General features: G+C 43.3%; 1 protein-coding gene across 1 annotated transcript in view; it reads left to right on the forward strand.

Moving 5' to 3' along the window:
- Window positions 1-12,973, forward strand: part of BMX (BMX non-receptor tyrosine kinase) — an 891,026-nt gene that overhangs the window by 226,262 nt on the left and 651,791 nt on the right. Inside the window, exon 6 of the mRNA XM_085620470.1 lies at window positions 4,202-4,321. Coding sequence (XP_085476596.1) covers window positions 4,202-4,321 — 120 coding nt within the window. The remainder of the gene's footprint in view (window positions 1-4,201; window positions 4,322-12,973) is intronic.

Consider the following 12,973-nt stretch of genomic DNA (forward strand, 5'->3'; position numbering starts at 1 on the left):
GAACCCCTCTGTTGTGTATAAAAGGGGACCGTGTATGCAAGTTCTTTGTGCTACTCTATGCAATACTGAAGGGTGTTGTATGGATTGTAGGACCACCCTTAAGGGTTAATAAACTTTGTCTTTGTACTTTACAGTTTCCGTGCCAACTTCCTTGTAGATTCCATTTACAGGAGAGCGAACCCTTGTGTCCTGCGGGCCTAGCTGGGGCCTGTATTCAACAATTGGCGCCCGTCACGTGGGGCTCATCGGCGACTCGGATGCTCGAAGGACTGGTCGTGACGAAGGTGAGGAATTTGGCCGGGGATGTGATCACTGCCAGAGGCACTTTAGTCCTGGCATCCCGAGGTTTTCTTCCTTCCCTTCCGAGCTGACCATCTGGGTGGCGCCGGTCCTCGACTGAGACCTCTTCTGTCGGTCCTGCCATGACAGCCGTTTGGGCGAATTTTGGAGCTTGGCAGTTGGAATCTGGACACTCTTGATTGGTAAGAACCGTTGTACGGTACTTGCTCCGAGTTTTTTTAAGCCTGGGTTGGCTATTTGTGTTTGATTTGTGATGACCGGTCATATCTTGTATTGATTATTGTGAGAATATATGCGTTGCAACACATATAGGCAGATAATGTGGAGATATTTCTCCGGAGCTGTGTAAATTTGAACGGCGCAACGTTTAAGTGCCATTTTTGATAATACTGCATATTTTGCATTATTTTTGAGCATGCCTGCTTTTAGCGCACTCCGTAAGTGGTGCTTTGGAAACCGGTTAAACCTCGAGGAATCTGCTGGCAGCTCAACAGAACACTCAGAGTAGATAGGAGTGGCAGGTCCATGGAACATGGTGGGCAAAAAGGATGGAGCAGGGGCATGCACAAAGACATCGGAGGGCAGGGGGAAGGAGAATAGGGGCAGCAAGCTAAGCACAGAGTTTAAGCAGGAGGTCAATGATGGGGCATAGAATTGGGCAATGGAGGGCAAGAGGAGTGGACTGGTACATCCTACTAAATTGAGGGCAGTGGCAGCACATCAGACCATGCATGGCAGGAGGGAAGAGGCTAGTCCATGGATTCACACAACAGAGGATAGGGAGGAGGGGAAAGGGGCAGCAAGCTAACTGTTCAGAGAAGGCGGGTATTAGGAACTTTATTGTTTTTAAACCGTGTGTCTGTGCGAACTACTTAAAATATGAACAAGTATGCAGCATAATCTCACTTTTATTCAGGAAGAAGAGGACGTTTGTGACTGTGACTCCGGGCTCACTTAGCAGAAACACCCCCTGACCCTCCACCCCCTATCGCAAAATGTAATGCCCGTAAAAAGCGTAGGTGAACACAGTGTTATATAGAACATAGTCCTGAGAGCACGATTGAAAATGAAAACTAGATATTGTGTATGGTATAAACTATGCACCAAAAAGTGTGATATAAGATGAACCGGGCGTGAAATATAATATGCAATACATTGTGCGCAATTACAGATTCACTGGAGAGCGCAAGATAGCACAGGCACTAGCGCGTGCTATGCAATATGCGCCTTGGAGTGTAATATGCACAGGGCAGTGTTGTGTAACCTAACTAGTCTCTAAAGTTGTAATATAAAATATGTGCTGGGGAGTGTAACGTTGCATATGCACTGTGACAAAGATATGGATCCCAGATTGTAATATGTATGGCATAGCACTGTGCGTTATAACATAGGCATCGAGGAAGGCACGTTAGATGGGGCAATATAACCCGTGCGAAGACAAGTGTGGCATGACATATTCACGGGGTGGTGTTACAGTGCGCATGGGCTAGAGAGTGTCATAGCATATGCACTAGCTACTGGAATACAACACAGAGGTGTGTGGCACTCAGCAGGCAATGGCGGGTGTAACACAGCATTGGGCTCTGCCAGGAGCGCGCTGTGACTCTCAAGTGAGGTTTGTCTCCTTTCCAGAGAGTAAAATAAAAAGTATTACACATCCGGCGGTGGATGTGTGTTTTATTAACCGTGAGGGGTTTTCTTGCATAGTTTGGTCGAATTTTTGTCGAATCCCCTTTGAATGGCTTGGTGTGCATGTGTATTAAATGTGCCCGTCAATAGCTACCCATGTTTGTATAAATAAACGACAAGGGTGTCTACTTGGAGAGTACCCACCAGCGGGGGTGCCGGGATTAGGCACGGTAGGGTGTCAGACATGTAAGAGCTTCACTAGCAGTGTGAATATATTCTACGTGGATTCATTGTATGCATAGTCGCCTTTTAATGAATATCACGCAAATCGTCATGGTGATAGGTACATACGGTTTGTCCAGTATGTCCTAGGTGTTTCTATAAATATATATATTTTTTTTAAATAAAAAACAAAGGCCGGCCCCGGGGGATGGGGTCCCCGGGGCCATAAGTGGCCTGAGGAGGGGGGCAACACAGCCCCCCTCCTAAAGAATAAAACAATTAAAAAAAGGCCATGACCTGGGGGTTGGGGTCCCCGGGGCGGATTAAGGCCTTGGGAGGACCAAATTAATTTTTTTCAACAAAACAAATTAGTTTGCAGGCCCTGGGGGATGGGGTCCCCAGGGCTAATAAATTAGAAAAAGAAAGGGGGCCACACAGCCCTCCTTCTTAAAAATATATAAATAAAAGACCGGCATCGCGCCCTCCTTGCAGCATTCTGCAAACGCGCCCCCTGGCCAGTTGTAAGTTGAGGAATTAATTCCCCTTCACTACTGAGGGTCCCTGAGGGCCAACTAGCCCAACAGGTATCTCCAGTATGCGCCAGGGAGCTGCGTTGCAGACAGGTGTTCTGAGGCCACGCCCCTTTTTACACCTCTATGCAACGCAGCTCTGTGGCGCTTACTGGAGGTACCTAGTGGGCTAGTTTGACCCTAGGGACCCTTAGGATTCAAGGGGACTTAATCTCTCAACTAAGAATGCCACAGGCCCTGTGGCGCGTTTTTAAGTTGTCATGAGTGATGTCACTGACCATGTCATGAGTGATGTAATATGCGACGTCATCAGCAGTGCATTGCGGGCGCGCGAGTTATAGTTAGCTGAACTAACTATAAAGGTGGAATTTCAATGGTTTTGTAAGAGATAAAAGTTCAGCAAACTATAACGCCCCAGAAACCTATGGTTTTTTCAGTGAATTTCTAAGGTTTTTTAAATGCTAATTCCTAACAATAACGTGCCTGAAACCTATGTTTTTTTCAGTGAATATATATATATATATAATATATTCACCTTTCTAGAGAGAGAAAAATATAGAAGAAAGACAGTAAATGTTGATGATAACAAGACAAAGTATACATTTGGAATTTCTCAAACAAATTTGGATTTTTATGATGTAAATGGGAGATTTAGATTAGTCATAAATTTATGAAGCAATGACTTTGAATGCAGGTCAGCAAGAAGTCAGTTTGAAGGAAAGTCCTGCGTAGAGAGAATAAGCAGAACACCGTGCAAGGGGATTTGGGTAGGACAACAAGTTTGTGCCTGAACTAGCATAAGTTTCCTATATGTGTCCAATAAAGCTTCAATGAGGTAGTTAAGGAAAGAGCTGCTAATGGCCTTAAGTTTTAAAATCAAAGCTTATATAGAACTCTAGTCTAATGTTGATGATAAAAGGAAGGTGTGTCTAGTGCGGTTAAAAGAGGCCTTTTGATGATATTTATCCAAATGGAGAGATAGTGAAAGGAAGATTAAACAGTAGGTAGTGGAATATTTGAGCTTGCTTAGGACTAGTACAAAAGTATGTTCCCTAGATATGTAGAAGGTAACATCTGGGAACAACTGTGGCTATTTCCTGCTTGATACCTGAGACTTCAATGCCCATAATGGGGCACAAAAATGAAAAGGGGTGCTTAGTTGGGAGGAATATAAATTATCTCTTTTTTAGTGAGTAGGATGAAGCATGGAAATCTACACATGGAAATCTTTGACATTCATGGATTACCCAGTTTTTTCTCATAAGATACAAAGTGAGAACTTATTCTTGAACTTTTAACAGATACAATAGGCTCAGTCGCCACAATGTTTTTTTAAGTTGGCTATCTCATCATCATAAGTTTTATCCTACCCATAAAGAAGAATTCTGGCTTTCTTAGACAGCTCATGTTAATCAACGTGATCAGATATAATTATATCAAAATAATGATATATGTAAACAGTACAAAAAGAAAAAATGGAAATATCTCTGCTCACCATTATTTTTTTCTTTCAATCGCAGCAATAGAGGGCAATCTGAGCCTTTTCACCAGGTATCACAATGGATTCTTCACCGATGGGAAGTTTCAATGCTGCAATGAAGTCAACAAAACTGCTATTGGATGTATGACTTTGGAAAAATGTAATTCACACCTATTTATTTAAGTATTACGTACTCTAATGTTCTGTGTGTTAGTGCATGTATGCAGCAAAGAGGCCAGTTTATGAGTGGATATATCCTCAAAAGAGGTACTTTTAGATCTGGCATTAAAAAACATTATTTATTTTACTAAAGTCATATATGTAACATACTTACTTAAAGTGGTTTCCTGGCAGCCCTCATCACCATTGGTCTGTTTTTGTGTCATTCACATTTTGCTTCCACTCCCTAGAGTATGCCTTTCATGAGGAGCGCATCCACAGTGTTAAATATCAGGTTACTGATTGACAGAATTGTGAACCCTGGCCTAGAAGCAAGCACAGTCGTAGTCAGGGTAAGGCACAAGAAAACTCTGAATTAACCTCTGCTCAGTCCCCTGGTAGCCTTGCACGGAGCAGTCAGGCGTAACTTAGAGGCAATGTGTAGAGTATTTGTGCAGCACTCAAACAGTGAAACAGTGAAAACACCACACAAAAAGATCCCACACAAAAATTTAATAAATAAAACAAGACAAAAATGACAAACATCCTATCTGTTGCACCAGAGTTATGATTTTTTACAGAGTAAACTGTAAAATAGCACCTTGCAGCATAAAGTGCCAACCGGGGATATCTGGTTTTGCTGGACTGGGTCAAAGTCAAAGATTCAGGCTGATTGTGATAGAGCATGGATCAGATACAGTCCCAGATTAGTCCAGCAGATGTTTTAGGTAGGTAGGTATAGCTTTATTCGATAAAAAATATCATAAAAGCACAACATACAATAAAAGTTTAAAAAGGATCAAGTAAACATTAGCAATAAAAAGAATTGATCGTAAATGTATCTAAAATTGAACTATATCACAAGGTAAGACACTATATACAAAATACCAAGAACAAAAGAACACGAGTTTCATTGTATAGGGGTTGGTAAAAAAGAGTAAAAACTGGCCACTAGAACATTTCAGTGCATAAGGGAGGCAAGTTTTTTTTTTCTCAACAGCCAAGCGCAACCCAAATACTTGGCCATTCCACATACAATAGTGAGGGACGAGGTATCCGTTTTTAAGATACGCAACACAGTTACATGGTCTTGACTGCCCAGCATTCTACAAATCGGTCTCAGCCACTTGGATCTCGCTCTTCTATAAGTAAAACAGGCAAAGAGAAAATGGGGAATAGTCTCCTTCGGGGCTGCACAGCTTGGGCAGCCAGTGGATATGCGTGTGTGGCCCTTCCAACTAGCTGTGACGGAGTTGAGAGGTAAAGTCCCTAATCTGAATCGCACATACAATAATCTGTCCAGTGGAATCTGGATGAAGTCAAGATAGGGTTCCAATTTGCAAAGAGGCTTATGCTCGAAAAAAGTCTCAGTCAGCTTCCCCACATTGCCGTTACTCAACTCTCTGACATTAACCCAACTCCAAGATGTTTTACCTTCTCAAAAGTTGTTCCAAGAGTCCTGTTAATGTTGGAGAGGGTCGCCGGGAGCAAGGATAGCCTTGCGGGCAGCAGTCGGTGTGATGAAAAGAGCAGGCTAGGCGCCAGGGATGGGTAGGCTGGAGCTTCACGTTTGCGGTCCCCAACAAGCTAACGATGATTCTGTGCAGAAACAGGCATGCAATGGCTCATGCTGATTTTCTATGCAAGCATTATGGATCTGGTTCAAATGGGCCAGTTTGCAGTCGCAAAGAGCCCAACAGTTGGAATTTAAGAGCTTGAAAGCCATACCAATGGCCCAGGACCTGAGAGGTACCACTTGGGGGTCAGGAACCCACAGACAACAGTTCCAGGAGTTGTCGAGGAGCCTGTTTTGCCCCTAAGGCTCAGATCACTAGGCCAGAAGACTAGTCCTTTGAGTCACTCTGGGGTCCTGGGATGAAGATAGAGTACAGGTTTAGTTCTTCTTCTCCATGCAATAGGGCAGCAGGTCAGCATAGCAGGGCAGCATTTTCTATAGAGTAGCAGTCCAGCAGAGTGGCAGTCCTTGCAGCATCACAGCAGTCCTTCTTCCTGGCAGAGTATCCACAGGTCCAGAAGTATACTGAAGTGTTAGTGTCTGAGGTCCCCCTTTTACACCCTTGTGCCCTGGTTCTGTAAGGTGGGGGAAACTTCAAGATAGTGACTTTGAATTACAGAGAATTCTCTGTCACCCCTGCCCTGGTTCCAAGCTGGCTGAAGTGACAAATGCAGGGTCGTTAGGCCCTTTGAGTGGAGACCAGAGTCTATTCCTGTGTAAGTGAAGCTGGGCCCTGCTCCACCCTCCTAACCTGCAAGTGATCACCCATACAGCCACCCCTAAGTTCCCATTGTGTGTGGCTGTCTAGGAGGAATACAGAAAGCCCAACTGCCAACTATACCCAGTCATGTGACCAGAAAAAAGCTGCAGGCACCAAATGGCTGAGGCAAGAAAGTGCAAACTTTCTAAAAGTGCCATTTTCAGAATTGTAATTGAAAATCTGACTTCACCATCAGTTAGGATTTTAAAATAGGGTTCAAGAGACACCAAACATGAACCAGTTATTTCATCCCATTTGGAAAGTTACACTTATAAAATATACTAAGGCACTTCCTATGTTATCCATGGGAGAGATATGCCTTGCAAAAGTGAAAAACGAATTTAAGAGTTTTTCCTTACCAAGACATGTAAGTAAGTACATGTCCAGCTTCTAAAATACACTGCACCCTTCCCTTGGAGCTGTCTAGGGCCTACCCTAGGGGTGACATATGTATTAAAAAGGACATTTTTGGGACTGGCAAAGGTTTATTTTGCCAGGTCAAAATGGCAGTTTAAACTGCACCCACAGGCTCTGCAGTAACACGCCTTAGACAGGTTAAAAGTAGGTGTGGGCGGAATTTGCAAAATTAACTTTCGCAAATTATCGCGAAAATGTTTAAAATTATCGCAAACAAGCGGAAATATCGCGAAGATGCGAAAGTTTTTTTCCGGCATGTTCGCGAGATTTTCTGCATGGTTGCGGGTCGCCAACTTACCCATGTGGTTGCTTGCGGCCATCTTGTTTTGAGTTGTCTCGCGGTGCATGATCGCGAGAAGAAAGACGTGATCGCGCGACGCATGACGTCACTGCGGGCGCGAACTGTCGCGAGACAGCACAAATGGCTAAAAACAATACAACATCTCATGGAGAACGCGACCGGATCAAGAAAACTTGTCGCCGAACGCAGGGATTCAGGTAAGGCGATCGCGCGCGCGAGAATGTATTATTTTACAGCGCGAGCAAGAAACAAATTATCGCCAAGCTGCGGAAACCGGAATTTTTGACATTTTCACGCTCTCCGCGGAACGCCAAAATGTCAAATTATCGCAATTTCTGCGAACGTAATGAAATTTTCGCCCAGGCCTAGTTAAAAGTGCTATTTAAGTGAGTGGCACAATAAGTGCTACAGGCACACTAGTAGGATTTACTGGGTCTGGGCACATATAGACACTTTACTAGGGACTTATATGTAAATTAAATATGCCAATAGGATAAAAGCCAATTCTTCCATGTTTTAGAGAGTGAGCACAAGCACTTTAGTGCTGGTTAGCAGAGGTAAAGTGCACAGAGTCCTAAAGCCAGCAAAAAGGTGGAGGGCGAAAACAAAAAGCTTGGGGATGACTTTGCAGAAAGGGCCAGGTCCAACACACATACAAAGTTGATTACTTCAGTGCCAGGTTCTACTAAAACACTCTCAGGCACATGCATCAACCTTTTTTGCGAGCGCAAATGGTGCGATTCGCAAAAATCGAATGTTTGCACCGGCAAAAAGGACTTTTACGATGCATCAAAGTGTACGGCACTCGCAATTTAAGAAATCACAATTTATTGCGATTTCTTAGGTTGCGATTGCATTTAAGGAATCGCAATTTGTGATTCCTTAAATGCAATGAAATAACCACTTTTAAATAGCAATTTCGCTACCTGCTGATTTTGTTCCTGCCCTTGCCCATTTTAATAGCTGGATTGAGAAGGTGTTGGTCGATCTCACTCCGCAAGCTAAACCCAGCCGCCATAATGTCCCACTTCCTAAACCATGGTTCTCGCCCCAGCTTAAATTTCAGAAACAGCATTGTAAAAGGCTGAAAAGGAAATGGAGACAAAACTATAGCTCAGAGGCCAAGATCAAATTGAAAGTAACCCAAAAAGTTTATTATGCGGCTATGGTATTGGCTAAGCAGACTTATTACGCTGATTATATTGCCCAGTCTAGCAATAACGCTAAAGAGCTGTTTAAAATTGTAAACATCTTTACTTCCCCCAATGCAATGAATTTGGCCCACGTCCCTTTCCTCTCATGGTGTGAAGAACTTTCCAATTTTTTTACCAATAAGGTCAGGGCATTGCAATCACATTTTCATAACCTTGATATCCAGCCCTCTCAGCTGTCCTCTGATCACCTATCTGTTCCCTCTGCCAATGTTACTCATTCTTCATTCAACCCTGTATCTCAGTTGGACTTTGTGGCTGCTTTCTCTTGTCTTAAATCAAGCTCCCCTCATGATCCTTGCCCTGCCAAACTCATGGCTAAAGCAGCTGTTGTTATCAATCCACACCTGAATCAGCTGATTATTACCTCGCTTACACTTGCTTCCATTCCCACCGACTGGAAACAGGCGTTGCTTGTCCCTGTTATTAAAAAGCCGACTTTGGATCCCTATCTCCCTTCCAGCTATCGCCCCATCTCTCTGCTTCCGGCCACTGCCAAAGTATGCGAGAAAATGGTCAACAAGCAGCTAACCTCCTTCTTTGAGCAGCAGCGCCTTCTCCATCCTGCCCAATTGGGGTTTAGGGCTTCATACAGTACTGAGTCTGCCTTAGTGGAAGTAGAGGAGGCCATTCGTGAGACTTTGGATGCCGGGGGCAGGGCCGCCTTGGTCCTGCTGGACCTCACGGCCACTTTTGATACTGTCCCCAATTCACTTCTCCTTGCCCGTCCGCAGAAGTTGGGTATCATCAATGTCGCCTGGGAGTGGTTAAAATCCTTTTTGGAAGCTAGAACCCAACAAGTTTGAATCCTCCCTTTTGTGTCAACATCCCAAGATCTGCTGACAGGGGTTCCTCAGGGATCTATATTGAGTCCCTTGTTATTTAATCTTTATATGACTCCTCTTATTCAGCTGGCCGAGGACCTGGGTGCTTAAGTGGTTGCCTACGCCAACGACACTCAACTTTTGTTTACCTGGAAGAAGCACGAGGCCGCCACCTCTCATATCAAGGCTTGCCTGTCTACTGTATTTAACTTGCTTTCATTGGCTCAGTTAAAATGTAATGCAGGCAAAACTGAGATCCTTTTCTTTGGAGAGTTCCCCCCATTGTTTTGGCATAACTTTTGACCCAATGAATCCCCTAATCCCTCTTCATCTGGACACCCTGTAAAAAATCTTGGTATCTGGTTTGATGAAAAGCTTAGCTTTGGTAACCAGGTCAGCAAACTAACTGGCACTTGCTTTGGCATTTTAAAACTCCTCCGTAGATTTTGCCGCTGCTGCCTCTTCCTGCTAAAGAAACTGTCATTCGTGCTTTGGTCACCTCTCGCATTGATTATGCGAATGCGTTGTATGTCGGTCTCCCTTGCTAACTTTTGGACAAATTGCAGGTTGTCGAGAATGCAGCTCCCCGGCTGCTGTTGGACCTACCTAAGCACTCCAGTGTTAGGCAACACCTGCGTAACTTACACCGGCTGCCAGTTAAAGCTAGGATAATGTTCAAGGCTTTGGTCATTGATCATGCTGCACTTTAAGAGTATGGCCCTGTCTATCTCAGGAAACGCTTTCAGTTTTGTACCTCGGGCAGGCTTCTTCGTTCCTCGAAAATGCTCCTGGCCACTGTCCCCAGGTTTCACCGAAACATAAGGGGGGCATCTTATTGGCCTATCTGGCCGCAACATATTGGAATTCCCTTCCCCTGGATCTGCGTAGTCTTGAGAATCCTACTTAGTTTAGGAAAAAACTCAAAACTTTCCTGTTTAACTAGTTTGTCCTGGCTTTTCTTCTGCTATTTGTTTCTTTGTTACTCTTCGGCTCGTGCCAGGACACTCTTTGGAGTAGCTGTGCGCGCTACAAATTATGATAACATTAACATTAACATTACATTTGGGGCCGCAAATCACCGAGCAATTGAACTGGTTGGTAATTTGCAAAAACTTTGAAAAATGCACTAAAGTGCATTTTTCAAATTTTCATGTTGCACACACATACCCTTGGGAGAGCCATTCCTTAATTGTGACTCGTAATTTGCGTGTCGCACTTAAGGAATGTTTAAGAATCTCTATTTTTATAGCGATTCCTACATGCATAGTCCTTATTTGGGATTCCTTAATAATCGCAATTAAGGACTCGCAAAATCATACCTTGATGCATGTGCCCATCTGTGCTTTTAGAGACAAAAACACTTTTGGTTTTAGCCACTGTTTCTTTTATTTTTTACGAGTGTTGAAGGTCAGGCAGCTTCTTTACCAATAAACTCACGCAAAAACCATAACAAAACAAAACAATCATTAAAAAAACTAAACTCCTGGCAGCCAACACCATAACTATTGGCTTTGCCAGAACTTTGTTTTGAGATTTGCCAACCATTGCAGGATGAGCTTGCAGCACAGTCTGAGGACAGTTTGGCACAGATCTTATAGAGATATCCTACTGAATGTGCCTATGCACAATGACGCTGTGCCCTCATCCTCGTACGGATTACTGTGCCTTCCTTTTTTTAATGTAGAAAATGGAAGTAAAAATAGGTAAACATGTTGATGCTTTATTCTAAATGTAAGAATTTGAAATTATGAGCCAGATTAAATGCATTGCACTACTCACTGAGATATATTGCAAATTACGTAAAATTTTGCACCGGTATTTGTACTGGCCTCTGCAAAATAACGTTTCAATTGATTTATTGTTAAGAGAAAGTTATTTGCACTGACTAAAAAATTACTTTTGACAGTTTCTGACAAATTCAGTTCTGAATGCACAAATGTGTTTGGCCTTCCCATTTTGAGTTCCCTTGCCAGCCCGCTTCCTGGTTTCCTCCTCGACCCTTGCTCCTCACCCGTTAGATTATCTTGCTTAGGTGGCCTTGTTCTACCATTTTCCCCAATTCTTTCAGTTGTTTTGGGAGCAGCACCCAACTTCTATAGGAGGAGATGGGCATCATGTTCATTTACATGGGCTGCCTTCCTGAAATGAAGGTAGGATTTACATTGTGACCTGTCTCCGTGGTAAATCCCACCCCAGATTTAGTTTCACTTGTCCCTCCTCATTATACTGGGTTTATTGCTTTTTCCACATGGATTATGTGTCTTTTTTCTTTTAGCATTCAGGCAGTGGTCCTCATACTGCACTCCACATTTTTTTTTTGCATTCATTTTTATTTATGTTTTAGCAGGATGTCCCATCTCTGTGTGCATGCTTTCTTTTCTTTTGCCACCACTTCTCTTTGCTGCCTTTTGTGTGCAGGGACAAAAAGAAGGTACATTTTGGAAAGGGCTTGCAGCTTGCATGTTGTTGCTGAAATAATCTCCACATACTGCATGAGTTAATTTGTATAAAAGTTGGTGTAAAATGTATGGGCCACCAGTGGAATATTGAGTAGATACCATTGCAATGCATTTAAATGCATACAATGTGTTAAATACAGATAAGCAGCCATGCCGATAACAACAGATTGTTGCACAACACACACCTAAACAGGGTGGAAAGTCTACAGCAAGAATACTTATTCAAAGACTGGAGCAACCACAGAATATGACCCTGCTACTTATGACAGCAATGACGGTATTACTCTAAAGAATTTCAACCACAATATCCTAAAACAATATACTGGAGCACTCCAACAATTTTGTTTAATTACACCGTTTGTGGACAAATAACCAGAAAAGTTAATCCAGAATTCCAAGGTCATGTGATCTATTTTCATCATTTTTATTGTGTCATCACACTTCCAACCAAATGCATGCTCATCAGCCGACACATGTTTCTTCCCCGATGGGACTTTTTCAAGGCTATGTATAGTAAACAAATAAAAAAACAGCATAGGAGACCAACCTGACATTTGAAATCAACTCATTTCATACATGAGTTATATGCATTGTGTGCTGTTGATTGTAGAAGCAGAATATACAATTGAATCTGAGAGAGACTGGCATAGCAGACTTATAATTAGGGGTGGGCGGAATTTGCGAAATTAACTTTTGCAAATTATCGCGAAAATGTTTAAAATTATCGCAAACGAGCGGAAATATCGCGAAGATGCGGAAGTTTTTCTCCGGCATGTTCGTGAGATTTTCTGCATGGTTGCGGGTGGCCAACTTACCCATGTGGTTGCTTGCGGGCGCGGCCATCTTGTTTTGAGTTGTTCTCGCGGTGCATGATCGCGAGAAGAAAGACGTGATCGCGCGACGCATGACGTTACTGCGGGCGCGAACTGTCGCGAGACAGCGCAAATGGCTAAAAACAATACAACATCTCATGGAGAACGCGACCGGATCAAGAAAACTTGTCGGCGAAAGCAGGGATTCAGGTAAGGCGATCGCGCGCGCGCAAGAATGTATTATTTTACAGCGCGAGCAAGAAACAAATTATCGCCAAGCTGCGGAAACCGGAATTTTTGACATTTTCTCGCTCTCCGCAGAACGCGAAAATGTCAAATTATCGCAATTTCCG

The sequence above is a fragment of the Triturus cristatus genome, chromosome 8 (genome assembly GCF_964204655.1).
Source record: "Triturus cristatus chromosome 8, aTriCri1.1, whole genome shotgun sequence".
NCBI classification, from domain to species: domain Eukaryota; kingdom Metazoa; phylum Chordata; class Amphibia; order Caudata; family Salamandridae; genus Triturus; species Triturus cristatus.